The sequence below is a fragment of the Aquarana catesbeiana genome, linkage group LG10 (assembly GCF_042186555.1).
Source record: "Aquarana catesbeiana isolate 2022-GZ linkage group LG10, ASM4218655v1, whole genome shotgun sequence".
In the NCBI taxonomy this organism is placed as follows: domain Eukaryota; kingdom Metazoa; phylum Chordata; class Amphibia; order Anura; family Ranidae; genus Aquarana; species Aquarana catesbeiana.
Window position 1 is genome coordinate 3421865 of NC_133333.1, and position 12914 is coordinate 3434778.

At 54.5% G+C, this 12914-nt stretch overlaps 1 protein-coding gene across 1 annotated transcript in view; it reads right to left on the bottom strand.

Annotated features, from left to right (window-relative positions):
- The window catches only part of SPEN (spen family transcriptional repressor), an 80362-nt gene extending 76998 nt beyond the window's left edge, over positions 1-3364 (bottom strand). The window contains 1 exon segment of the mRNA XM_073601489.1: positions 3053-3364. Coding sequence (XP_073457590.1) covers positions 3053-3135 — 83 coding nt within the window. The 5' untranslated portion in view covers positions 3136-3364.
- Positions 3365-12914: the final 9550 nt, after the last annotated feature.

Sequence of the window (12914 nt, forward strand, 5' to 3'; positions counted from 1 at the left end):
AACCCCCCCTCCATGTCCCCCCCCTCAAGTACACACAGGACCCCCTCCATGTCCCCCCTCAGTACACACAGGCCCCCCTCCATGTCCCCCCTCAGTACACACAGGCCCCCCTCCATGTCCCCCCTCAGTACACACAGGCCCCCCCTCCATGTCCCCCTCAGTACACCACAGGCCCCCCCTCCATGTCCCCCTCAGTTACACACAGGCCCCCCTCCATGTCCCCCCCTCAGTACACACAGGCCCCCCTCCATGTCCCCCCCTCAGTACACACAGGCCCCCCTCCATGTCCCCCCTCAGTACACACAGGCCCCCTCCATGTCCCCCCTCAGTACACACAGGCCCCCCTCCATGTCCCCCCTCAGTACACACAGGCCCCCCTCCATGTCCCCCCTCAGTACACACAGGCCCCCCTCCATTACCCCCCTCAGTACACACAGACCCCCCTCCATGTCTCCCCTCAGTACACACAGACGCTCCCTCCATGTCCCCCCCTCAGTACACACAGACCCCCCTCCATGTCCCCCCTCAGTACACACAGGCCCTCCCTCCATGTCCCCCCTCAGTACACACAGACCCCCCTCCATGTCCCCCCTCAGTACACACAGACCCTCCCTCCATGTCCCCCCCTCACCCCTCAGTACACACAGACCCCCCTCCATGTCCCCCCCTCAGTACACACAGGCCCCCCTCCATGTCCCCCCCTCAGTACACACAGCGCCCTCCTCCATGTCCCCCCCTCAGTACACACAGGCCCTCCTCCATGTCCCCCCTCAGTACACACAGGCCCCTCCTCCATGTCCCCCCTCAGTACACACAGGCCCTCCTCCATGTCCCCCCTCAGTCACACAGGCCCTCCTCCATGTCCCCCCTCAGTACACACAGGCCCTCCTCCATGTCCCCCCTCAGTACACACAGGCCCTCCTCCATGTCCCCCCTCAGTACACACAGGCCCTCCTCCATGTCCCCCCCTCAGTACACACAGGCCCTCCTCCATGTCCCCCCTCAGTACACACAGGCCCTCCTCCATGTCCCCCCTCAGTACACACAGGCCCTCCTCCATGTCCCCCCTCAGTACACACAGGCCTCCTCCATGTCCCCCCTCAGTACACACAGGCCCTCCTCCATGTCCCCCCCTCAGTACACACAGGCCCTCCTCCATGTCCCCCCCCTCAGTACACACAGGCCCCCCTCCATGTCCCCCCTCAGTACACACAGGCCCCCTCCATGTCCCCCCTCAGTACACACAGGGCCCCCCTCCATGTCCCCCCTCAGTACACACAGGCCCCCCTCCATGTCCCCCCTCAGTACACACAGGCCCCCCTCCATGTCCCCCCTCAGTACACACAGGCCCTCCTCCATGTCCCCCCTCAGTACACACAGGCCCTCCTCCATGTCCCCCCCTCAGTACACACAGGCCCCTCCTCCATGTCCCCCCCTCAGTACACACAGGCCCTCCTCCATGTCCCCCCCTCAGTACACACAGGCCCTCCTCCATGTCCCCCCCTCAGTACACACAGGCCCCTCCTCCATGTCCCCCCCTCAGTACACACAGGCCCTCCTCCATGTCCCCCCTCAGTACACACAGGCCCTCCTCCATGTCCCCCCCTCAGTACACACAGACCCTCCTCCATGTCCCCCCCTCAGTACACACAGGCCCTCCTCCATGTCCCCCCCCTCAGTACACACAGGCCCTCCTCCATGTCCCCCCCCTCAGTACACACAGGCCCTCCTCCATGTCCCCCCCTCAGTACACACAGGCCCTCCTCCATGTCCCCCCCCTCAGTACACACAGACCCCCTCCATGTCTCCCCCTCAGTACACACAGGCCCTCCTCCATGTCTCCCCCTCAGTACACACAGGCCCTCCTCCATGTCCCCCCCCTCAGTACACACAGGCCTCCCTCCATGTCCCCCCCTCAGTACACACAGGCCCCCCTCCATGTCCCCCCCTCAGTACACACAGGCCCTCCTCCATGTCCCCCCCCTCAGTACACACAGGCCCTCCTCCATGTCCCCCCCTCAGTACACACAGACCCTCCTCCATGTCCCCCCCTCAGTACACACAGGCCCCTCCTCCATGTCCCCCCCTCAGTACACACAGGCCCTCCTCCATGTCCCCCCCCTCAGTACACACAGGCCCTCCTCCATGTCCCCCCCTCAGTACACACAGGCCCTCCTCCATGTCCCCCCCCCTCAGTACACACAGACCCCCTCCATGTCTCCCCCTCAGTACACACAGGCCCTCCTCCATGTCTCCCCCCTCAGTACACACAGGCCCTCCTCCATGTCCCCCCCCCTCAGTACACACAGGCCCTCCTCCATGTCCCCCCCTCAGTACACACAGGCCCCCCTCCATGTCCCCCCCCTCAGTACACACAGGCCCTCCTCCATGTCCCCCCCTCAGTACACACAGGCCCCCCTCCATGTCCCCCCCCTCAGTACACACAGGCCCCCCTCCATGTCCCCCCTCAGTACACACAGGCCCTCCTCCATGTCCCCCCTCAGTACACACAGGCCCCCCTCCATGTCCCCCCTCAGCACACACAGCCCCTCCTCCATGTCCCCCCTCAGTACACACAGGCCCTCCTCCATGCCCCCCCTCAGTACACACAGGCCCCCCTCCATGTCCCCCCCTCAGTACACACAGGCCCCCCTCCATGTCCCCCCCTCAGTACACACAGGCCCCCCTCCATGTCCCCCCCTCAGTACACACAGGCCCCCCTCCATGTCCCCCCCTCAGTACACACAGGCCCCCCTCCATGTCCCCCCCTCAGTACACACAGGCCCCCCTCCATGTCCCCCCTCAGTACACACAGGCCCCCCTCCATGTCCCCCCTCAGTACACACAGGGCCCTCCTCCATGCCCCCCCTCAGTACACACAGCCCCTCCTCCATGTCCCCCCCTCAGTACACACAGCCCCCCTCCATGTCCCCCCTCAGTACACACAGGCCCCCCTCCATGTCCCCCCTCAGTACACACAGGCCCCCTCCATGTCCCCCCCCCCTCGGTACACACAGCCCCTCTCCCCCCCCGGGTGTCCCCCCCTCAGTACCGTTTGAAGTGCTCGATGATCTTGTCGTCCCGGACGTTCTCAGGCAGGTTCCCCACCCAGAGGTGCCTGGTCTCCCGCACCATGCTGGCCGCACCGTGTCCCGCTCATACAGCCCGGCGGCCGTCCCGGCCCGGCATCACCAGCCCCGGGGAGAGGAGGAGAATACAGTGGAGGGGGTGGGGCTCCGTCGGTGTGGTTCGGTAGACCGATGTTCCCGGTGACGTGTCTCCGCCGTGTCCCGCTCTCTCTCCTCACACACACGCTCGGCGCCGACACTGACACTGCGCATGCGCGTCCGCCGCTGAGCTGAATGGGGAGCTGAGGGGGTGGAGGAGGGCGGGGCCGGCCAGCGCAGGCGCGGTAATCTCACCCGTCCGTCATCTCACGGCGCAGGCGCAGAGCTCCACCCCCAAGCGCCTGCGCACTCACACACCGCCTGACAGGCCCGGAGGGGGCGGAGTTATCTATGACTGATAGGATTGGAGGAGGGAGGAGCGAAGACTGACAGAATGTGTGACCCTCTGTGTGTGACAGACCCCTCCCCCTCATACAGAGATCAACACATCTCCATAGCAACCATACAGAGATCAACACATCTCCATAGCAACCATACAGAGATCAACACATCTCCATAGCAACCATACACAGATCAACACATCTCCATAGCAACCATACACAGATCAACACATCTCCATAGCAACCATACAGAGATCAACACATCTCCATAGCAACCATACAGAGAACAACACATCTCCATAGCAACCATACAGAGAACAACACATCTCCATAGCAACCATACACAGAACAACACATCTCCATAGCAACCGTACAGAGATCAACACATCTCCATAGCAACCGTACAGAGAACAACACATCTCCATAGCAACCGTACAGAGATCAACACATCTCCATAGCAACCGTACAGAGAACAACACATCTCCATAGCAACCGTACAGAGATCAACACATCTCCATAGCAACCGTACAGAGATCAACACATCTCCATAGCAACCGTACAGAGATCAACACATCTCCATAGCAACCGTACAGAGATCAACACATCTCCATAGCAACCATACACAGATCAACACATCTCCATAGCAACCATACACAGATCAACACATCTCCATAGCAACCATACAGAGATCAACACATCTCCATAGCAACCATACAGAGATCAACACATCTCCATAGCAACCGTACAGAGATCAACACATCTCCATAGCAACCATACAGAGAACAACACATCTCCATAGCAACCATACAGAGATCAACACATCTCCATAGCAACCGTACAGAGAACAACACATCTCCACAGCAACCATACAGAGATCAACACATCTCCATAGCAACCATACAGAGAACAACACATCTCCATAGCAACCATACAGAGAACAACACATCTCCATAGCAACCATACAGAGATCAACACATCTCCATAGAAACCGTACAGAGATCAACACATCTCCATAGCAACCATACACAGATCAACACATCTCCATAGCAACCATACAGAGAACAACACATCTCCATAGCAACCATACAGAGATCAGCACATCTCCATAGCAACCGTACAGAGATCAACACATCTCCATAGCAACCATACAGAGAACAACACATCTCCATAGCAACCATACAGAGATCAACACATCTCCATAGCAACCATACACAGATCAACACATCTCCATAGCAACCATACACAGATCAACACATCTCCATAGCAACCATACACAGAACAAACACATCTCCATAGCAACCATACACAGATCAACACATCTCCATAGCAACCGTACAGAGATCAACACATCTCCATAGCAACCATACAGAGATCAACACATCTCCATAGCAACCGTACAGAGATCAACACATCTCCATAGCAACCATACAGAGAACAACACATCTCCATAGCAACCATACAGAGATCAACACATCTCCATAGCAACCGTACAGAGAACAACACATCTCCATAGCAACCGTACAATGAACACATCTCCATAGCAACCATACAGAGATCAACACATCTCCATAGCAACCGTACAGAGAACAACACATCTCCACAGCAACCATACAGAGATCAACACATCTCCATAGCGACCATACAGAGAACAACACATCTCCATAGCAACCATACAGAGATCAACACATCTCCATAGCAACCATACACAGATCAACACATCTCCATAGCAACCATACAGAGAACAACACATCTCCATAGCAACCATACAGAGATCAACACATCTCCATAGCAACCATACACAGATCAACACATTTCCATAGCAACCATACAGAGATCAACACATCTCCATAGCAACCATACAGAGATCAACACATTTCCATAGCAACCATACAGAGATCAACACATCTCCATAGCAACCGTACAGAGAACAACACATCTCCATAGCAACCATACAGAGATCAACACATCTCCATAGCAACCCTATAGAGATCAACACATCTCCATAGCAACCATACACAGATCAACACATCTCCATAGCAACCGTACACAGATCAACACATCTCCATAGCAACCATACACAGATCAACACATCTCCATAGCAACCGTACAGAGATCAGCACATCTCCATAGCAACCGTACAGAGATCAACACATCTCCATAGCAACCGTACACAGATCAACACATCTCCGTAGCAACCATACAGAGATCAACACATCTCCATAGCAACCGTACAGAGATCAACACATCTCCATAGCAACCGTACAGAGAACAACACATCTCCATAGCAACCGTACAGAGATCAACACATCTCCATAGCAACCGTACAGAGATCAACACATCTCCATAGCAACGGTACAGAGATCAACGCATCTCCATAGCAACCATACAGAGATCAACACATCTCCATAGCAACCGTACAGAGAACAACACATCTCCATAGCAACCATACAGAGATCAACACATCTCCATAGCAACTGTACAGAGAACAACACATCTCCATAGCAACCATACAGAGATCAACACATCTCCATAGCAACCATACAGAGAACAACACATCTCCATAGCAACCATACAGAGAACAACACATCTCCATAGCAACTGTACAGAGAACAACACATCTCCATAGCAACCATACACAGATCAACACATCTCCATAGCAACCATACAGAGAACAACACATCTCCATAGCAACCATACAAAGAACAACACATCTCCATAGCAACTGTACAGAGAACAACACATCTCCATAGCAACCATAGGACTCCAGGTGTGCAGAGAACTAGACATGTGCGCCGTCAATAAATTTCTTTTATTTAATTCCGTTCCGTTTCGTATTAGAATTAATTCGTATTTCATAATTTGTGTCCAAAATTCAATTTGGATTTGTATGAAATACGAATTTTCGTTAGGTTCATTAACTTTTCGTAAACAATTACGATGTTCGTTATGATGAATTTATTATGGGGGGCTCCCACCATCCCTGTGCTCATTATGAGGGGCTCCCACCATCCCTGTGCTGTGCTCATTATGAGGGGCTCCCACCATCCCTGTGCTGTGCTCATTATGAGGGGCTCCCACCATCCCTGTGCTCATTATGAGGGGCTCCCACCATCCATGTGCTCATTATGAGGGGCCCCCACCATCCCTGTGCTGTGCTCATTATAAGGGGCTCCCACCATCCCTGTGCTGTGCTCATAATGAGGGGCCCCCACCATCCCTGTGCTCATTATGAGGGGCCCCCACCATCCCTGTGCTGTGCTCATTATAAGGGGCTCCCACCATCCCTGTGCTGTGCTCATTATAAGGGGCTCCCACCATCCCTGTGCTGTGCTCATTATGAGGGGCCCCCACCATCCCTGTGCTGTGCTCATTATGAGGGGCCCCCACCATCCCTGTGCTGTGCTCATTATGAGGGGCCCCCACCATCCCTGTGCTGTGCTCATTATGAGGGGCTCCCACCATCCCTGTGCTGTGCTCATTATGAGGGGCTCCCACCATCCCTGTGCTCATTATGAGGGGCTTCCACCATCCCTGTGCTGTGCTCATTATGAGGGGCTCCCACCATCCCTGTGCTGTGCTCATTATAAGGGGCCCCCACCATCCCTGTGCTGTGCTCATTATGAGGGGCTCCCACCATCCCTGTGCTCATTATGAGGGGCTCCCACCATCCCTGTGCTGTGCTCATAATGAGGGGCCCCCACCATCCCTGTGCTGTACTCATTATGAGGGGCTCCCACCATCCCTGTGCTGTGCTCATTATGAGGGGCTCCCACCATCCCTGTGCTGTGCTCATTATGAGGGGCTCCCACCATCCCTGTGCTGTGCTCATTATGAGGGGCTCCCACCATCCCTGTGCTCATTATGAGGGGCCCCCACCATCCCTGTGCTGTGCTCATTATAAGGGGCTCCCACCATCCCTGTGCTGTGCTCATTATGAGGGGCTCCCACCATCCCTGTGCTGTGCTCATAATGAGGGGCTCCCACCATCCCTGTGCTGTGCTCATAATGAGGGGCTCCCACCATCCCTGTACTCATTATAAGGGTCTCCCACCATCCATGTGCTGTGCTCATTATAAGGGGCTCCCACCATCCCTGTGCTGTGCTCATTATAAGGGGCTCCCACCAACCCTGTGCTCATTATGAGGGGCTCCCACCATCCCTGTGCTGTGCTCATTATGAGGGGCTCCTACCATCCCTGTGCTGTGCTCATTATGAGGGGCTCCCACCATCCCTGTGCTGTGCTCATTATGAGGGGCTCCCACCATCCCTGTGCTGTGCTCATTATGAGGGGCTCCCACCATCCCTGTGCTGTGCTCATTATGAGGGGCTCCCACCATCCCTGTGCTCATTATGAGGGGCCCCCACCATCCCTGTGCTGTGCTCATTATGAGGGGCTCCCACCATCCCTGTGCTGTGCTCATTATGATGGGCTCCCACCATCCCTGTGCTCATTATGAGGGGCTCCCACCATCCCTGTGCTCATTATGAGGGGCCCCCACCATCCCTGTGCTCATTATGAGGGGCTCCCCCCATCCCTCTGCTGTGCTCATTATGAGGGGCTCCCACCATCCCTGTGCTCATTATGAGGGGCTCCCACCATCCCTGTGCTCATTATGAGGGGCTCCCACCATCCCTGTGCTGTGCTCATTATGAGGGGCTCCCACCATCCCTGTGCTCATTATGAGGGGCTCCCACCATCCCTGTGCTCATTATGAGGGGCTCCCACCATCCCTGTGCTCATTATGAGGGGCCCCCACCATCCCTGTGCTGTGCTGACTTCCTGGGTTTTTTAACTTCATCATAACAAATAATTCTAATTAACGAACATTCTCGTTTCCATTGTAACTGAATTTGGATCCGGAATTCGTAAATGAAATTTCGTATTTCGTACAAAATTCGGAAGCATAGCAATTCGTATTTCGGATCCTCCCGAATGTACGAATTTACGGAAATTTGTACGAATTTTCAATTCGTATGAAACTAATCACACATGTCTACAGAGAACACATCTCCATAGCAACCATAGGACTCCACAAGACATTTCCATAGCAATCATAGACACTCAAGTGAACAGAGAACAAGACATCTCCATAGCAACCATTGATCTTCAGTTGTAAAGAACACGACACATCTCCATAGCAACCATGGGATTCCAGGTGTACAGAGAAAACACACCATATGACTTAAGTTGTACAGACAAATCTCCCATAGCAACCACTAACATTCAGGTGTTCAGAACACAACACATCTCTATAGCAACCATAGAATTAAAGTTGTACAGAGAATAGCACATTTCCCATAGCAACCATAAACCTTCAGCTGTACAGAACACAACACCTCTCCATAGCAACCATAGACCTTCAGGTGTACAGAGAACAATACATCTCCATAGCAACCATAGGACTCCAGGTGTACAGAGATCAACATATCTCCATAGCAACCACAACCTTCAAGTGTTCAGAGAACAACGCATCTACAAGCAACCATAAACATTCAGGTATTCAGAAAACAAGACATCTCCATAGCAACCATAGACTTTCAGGTGTACAGGGAACAACACATCTCCACAGCAACCATAGGACTCCAGGTGTACAGGGAACAACACATCTCCATAGCAACCATATCATTCAAGTTGTACAGAGAACAGCATATCTCTCATACCAACCAAAAACCTTCAGGTGTTTGGAACACAACACATCTCCATAGCAACCAAAGACTTTCAGGTGTACGGAGAACAAGACATCTCCATAGCAACCATAGACCTTCAGGTGTACAGAGAACAAGACATCTCCATAGCAACCATAGACCTTCAACACTGAGCACTTTTGTAGAGCTTTTCAGGCGCTTCTGAAGAGCTTTTCATTCATTTCAATGGAGAGGGGCGTTTTTTCACCGCCCTGCCAGTGCACTGCCCCGGTGTGAAAGCGTTCATTGATCTTAATGGAAATAGGTTGTCCTGGAGTACTGTGAGTCAGCCTAGTCCTGGAGTACTGTGAGTCAGCCTAGTTCTGGAGTACTGTGAGTCAGCCTAGTCCTGGAGTACTGTGAGTCAGCCTAGTTCTGGAGCACTGTGAGTCAGCCTAGTCCTGGAGTACTGTGAGTCAGCCTAGTCCTGGAGTACTGTGAGTCAGCCTAGTTCTGGAGTACTGTGAGTCAGCCTAGTCCTGGAGTACTGTGAGTCAGCCTAGTTCTGGAGCACTGTGAGTCAGCCTAGTCCTGGAGTACTGTGAGTCAGCCTAGTTCTGGAGTACTGTGAGTCAGCCTAGTTCTGGAGTACTGTGAGTCAGCCTAGTCCTGGAGTACTGTGAGTCAGCCTAGTCCTGGAGCACTGTGAGTCAGCCTAGTCCTGGAGCACTGTGAGTCAGCCTAGTCCTGGAGCACTGTGAGTCAGCCTAGTCCTGGAGTACTGTGAGTCAGCCTAGTCCTGGAGCACTGTGAGTCAGCCTAGTCCAGGAGTACTGTGAGTCAGCCTAGTTCTGGAGTACTGTGAGTCAGCCTAGTCCTGGAGTACTGTGAGTCAGCCTAGTCCTGGAGCACTGTGAGTCAGCCTAGTCCTGGAGCACTGTGAGTCAGCCTAGTTCTGGAGTACTGTGAGTCAGCCTAGTCCTGGAGTACTGTGAGTCAGCCTAGTCCTGGAGCACTGTGAGTCAGCCTAGTCCTGGAGTACTGTGAGTCAGCCTAGTCCTGGAGCACTGTGAGTCAGCCTAGTCCTGGAGCACTGTGAGTCAGCCTAGTCCTGGAGTACTGTGAGTCAGCCTAGTCCTGGAGTACTCTGAGTCAGCCTAGTGCTGGAGTACTGTGAGTCAGCCTAGTCCTGGAGTACTGTGAGCCCAGCCTAGTCCTGGAGTACTGTGAGTCAGCCTAGTCCTGGAGTACTGTGAGCCCAGCCTAGTCCTGGAGCACTGTGAGTCAGCCTAGTCCTGGAGTACTGTGAGTCAGCCTAGTCCTGGAGTACTGTGAGTCAGCCTAGTCCTGGAGTACTGTGAGTCAGCCTAGTCCTGGAGTACTGTGAGTCAGTCTAGTCCCGAAGTACAGTGAGTCAGCCTTGTCCTGGAGCACCGTGAGTCAGCCTAGTCCTGGAGTACTGTGAGTCAGCCTAGTCCTGGAGTACTGTGAGTCAGCCTAGTCCTGGAGCACTATGAGTCAGCCTAGTCCTGGAGCACTGTGAGTCAGCCTAGTCCTGGAGTACTGTGAGTCAGCCTAGTCCTGGAGCACTGTGAGTCAGCCTAGTCCTGGAGTACTGTGAGTCAGCCTAGTCCTGGAGCACTGTGAGTCAGCCTAGTCCTGGAGTACTGTGAGCCCAGCCTAGTCCTGGAGCACTGTGAGTCAGCCTAGTCCTGGAGCACTGTGAGGTCAGCCTAGTCCTGGAGCACTGTGAGTCAGCCTAGTCCTGGAGCGCTGTGTGTCAGCCTAGTCCTGGAGCGCTGTGAGTCAGCCTAGTCCTGGAGTACTGTGAGTCAGCCTAGTCCTGGAGTACTGTGAGTCAGCCTAGTCCTGGAGCACCGTGAGTCAGCCTAGTCCTGGAGCACTGTGAGTCAGCCTAGTCCTGGAGCACCGTGAGTCAGCCTTGTCCTGGAGTACTGTGAGTCAGCCTAGTCCTGGAGCACTGTGAGTACAGCCTAGTCCTGGAGTACTGTGAGTCAGCTTAGTCCTGGAGCACTGTGAGTCAGCCTAGTCCTGGAGTACTGTGAGTCAGCCTAGTCCTAGAGTACTGTGAGTCAGCCTAGTCCTGGAGTACGGTGAGTCAGCCTAGTCCTGGAGTACTGTTAGTCAGTCTAGTCCTGGAGTACTGTGAGTCAGCCTAGTCCTGGAGCACTGTGAGTCAGCCTAGTCCTGGAGCACTGTCAGTCAGCCTAGTCCTGGAGTACTGTGAGCCCAGCCTAGTCCTGGAGTACTGTGAGCCCAGCCTAGTCCTGGAGTACTGTGAGTCAGCCTAGTCCTGGAGCACTGTGAGTCCGCCTAGTCCTGGAGCACTGTGAGTCAACCTAGTCCTGGAGTACTGTGAGCTCAGCCTAGTCCTGGAGTACTGTGAGCCCAGCCTAGTCCTTGAGTACTGTGAGTCAGCCTAGTCCTGGAGTACTGTGAGTCAGCCTAGTCCTGGAGTACTGTGAGTCAGGATAGTCCTGGAGCACTGTGAGTCAGCCTAGTCCTGGAGTACTGTGAGTCAGCCTAGTCCTGGAGTACTGTGAGTCAGCCTAGTCCTGGAGCACTGTGAGTCAGCCTAGTCCTGGAGTACTGTGAGTCAGCCTAGTCCTGGAGCACTGTGAGTCAGCCTAGTCCTGGAGCACTGTGAGTCTGCCTAGTCCTGGAGCACTGTGAGCCCAGCCTAGTCCTGGAATACTGTGAGTCAGCCTAGTCCTGGAGTACTGTGAGTAAGCCTAGTCCTGGAGTACTGTGAGTCAGCCTAGTCCTGGAGCACTGTGAGTCAGCCTAGTCCTGGAGTACTGGGAGTCAGCCTAGTCCTGGAGTACTGGGAGTCAGCCTAGTCCTGGAGTACTGGGAGTCAGCCTAGTCCTGGAGCACTGTGAGTCAGCCTAGTCCTGGAGCACTGTGAGTCAGCCTAGTCCTGGAGCACTGTGAGTCAGCCTAGTCCTGGAGTACTGTGAGTCAGCTTAGTCCTGGAGTACTGTGAGCCCAGCCTAGTCCTGGAGTACTGTGAGTCAGCCTAGTCCTGGAGTACTGTGAGTCAGCCTAGTCCTGGAGTACTGTGAGTCAGCCTAGTCCTGGAGCACTGTGAGTCAGCCTAGTCCTGGAGCACTGTGAGTCAGCCTAGTCCTGGAGCACTGTGAGTCAGCCTAGTCCTGGAGCACTGTGAGTCAGCCTAGTCCTGGAGCACTGTGAGTCAGCCTAGTCCTGGAGCACTGTGAGTCAGCCTAGTCCTGGAGCACTGTGAGTCAGCCTAGTCCTGGAGCACTGTGTGTCAGCCTATTCCTGGAGTACTGTGAGTCAGCCTAGTCCTGGAGTACTGTGAGTCAGCCTAGTCCTGGAGTACTGTGAGTCAGCCTAGTCCTGGAGCACTGTGAGTCCAGCCTAGTCCTGGAGTACTGAGTCAGCCTAGTCCTGGAGCATTGTGAGTCAGCCTAGTCCTGGAGTACTGTGAGCCAGCCTAGTCCTGCAGTACTGTGAGTCAGCCTAGTCCTGGAGTACTGTGAGTCAGCCTAGTCCTGGAGCACTGTGAGTCAGTCTAGTCCTGGAGTACCGTGAGTCAGCCTTGTCCTGGAGCACCGTGAGTCACCCTTGTCCTGGAGCACCGTGAGTCAGCCTAGTCCTGGAGCACTGTGAGTCAGCCTTGTCCTGGAGTACTGTGAGTCAGCCTTGTCCTGGAGCACTGTGAGTCAGCCTAGTCCTGGAGCACTGTGAGTCAGCCTAGTCCTGGAGCACTGTGAGCCAGCCTAGTCCTGGAGCA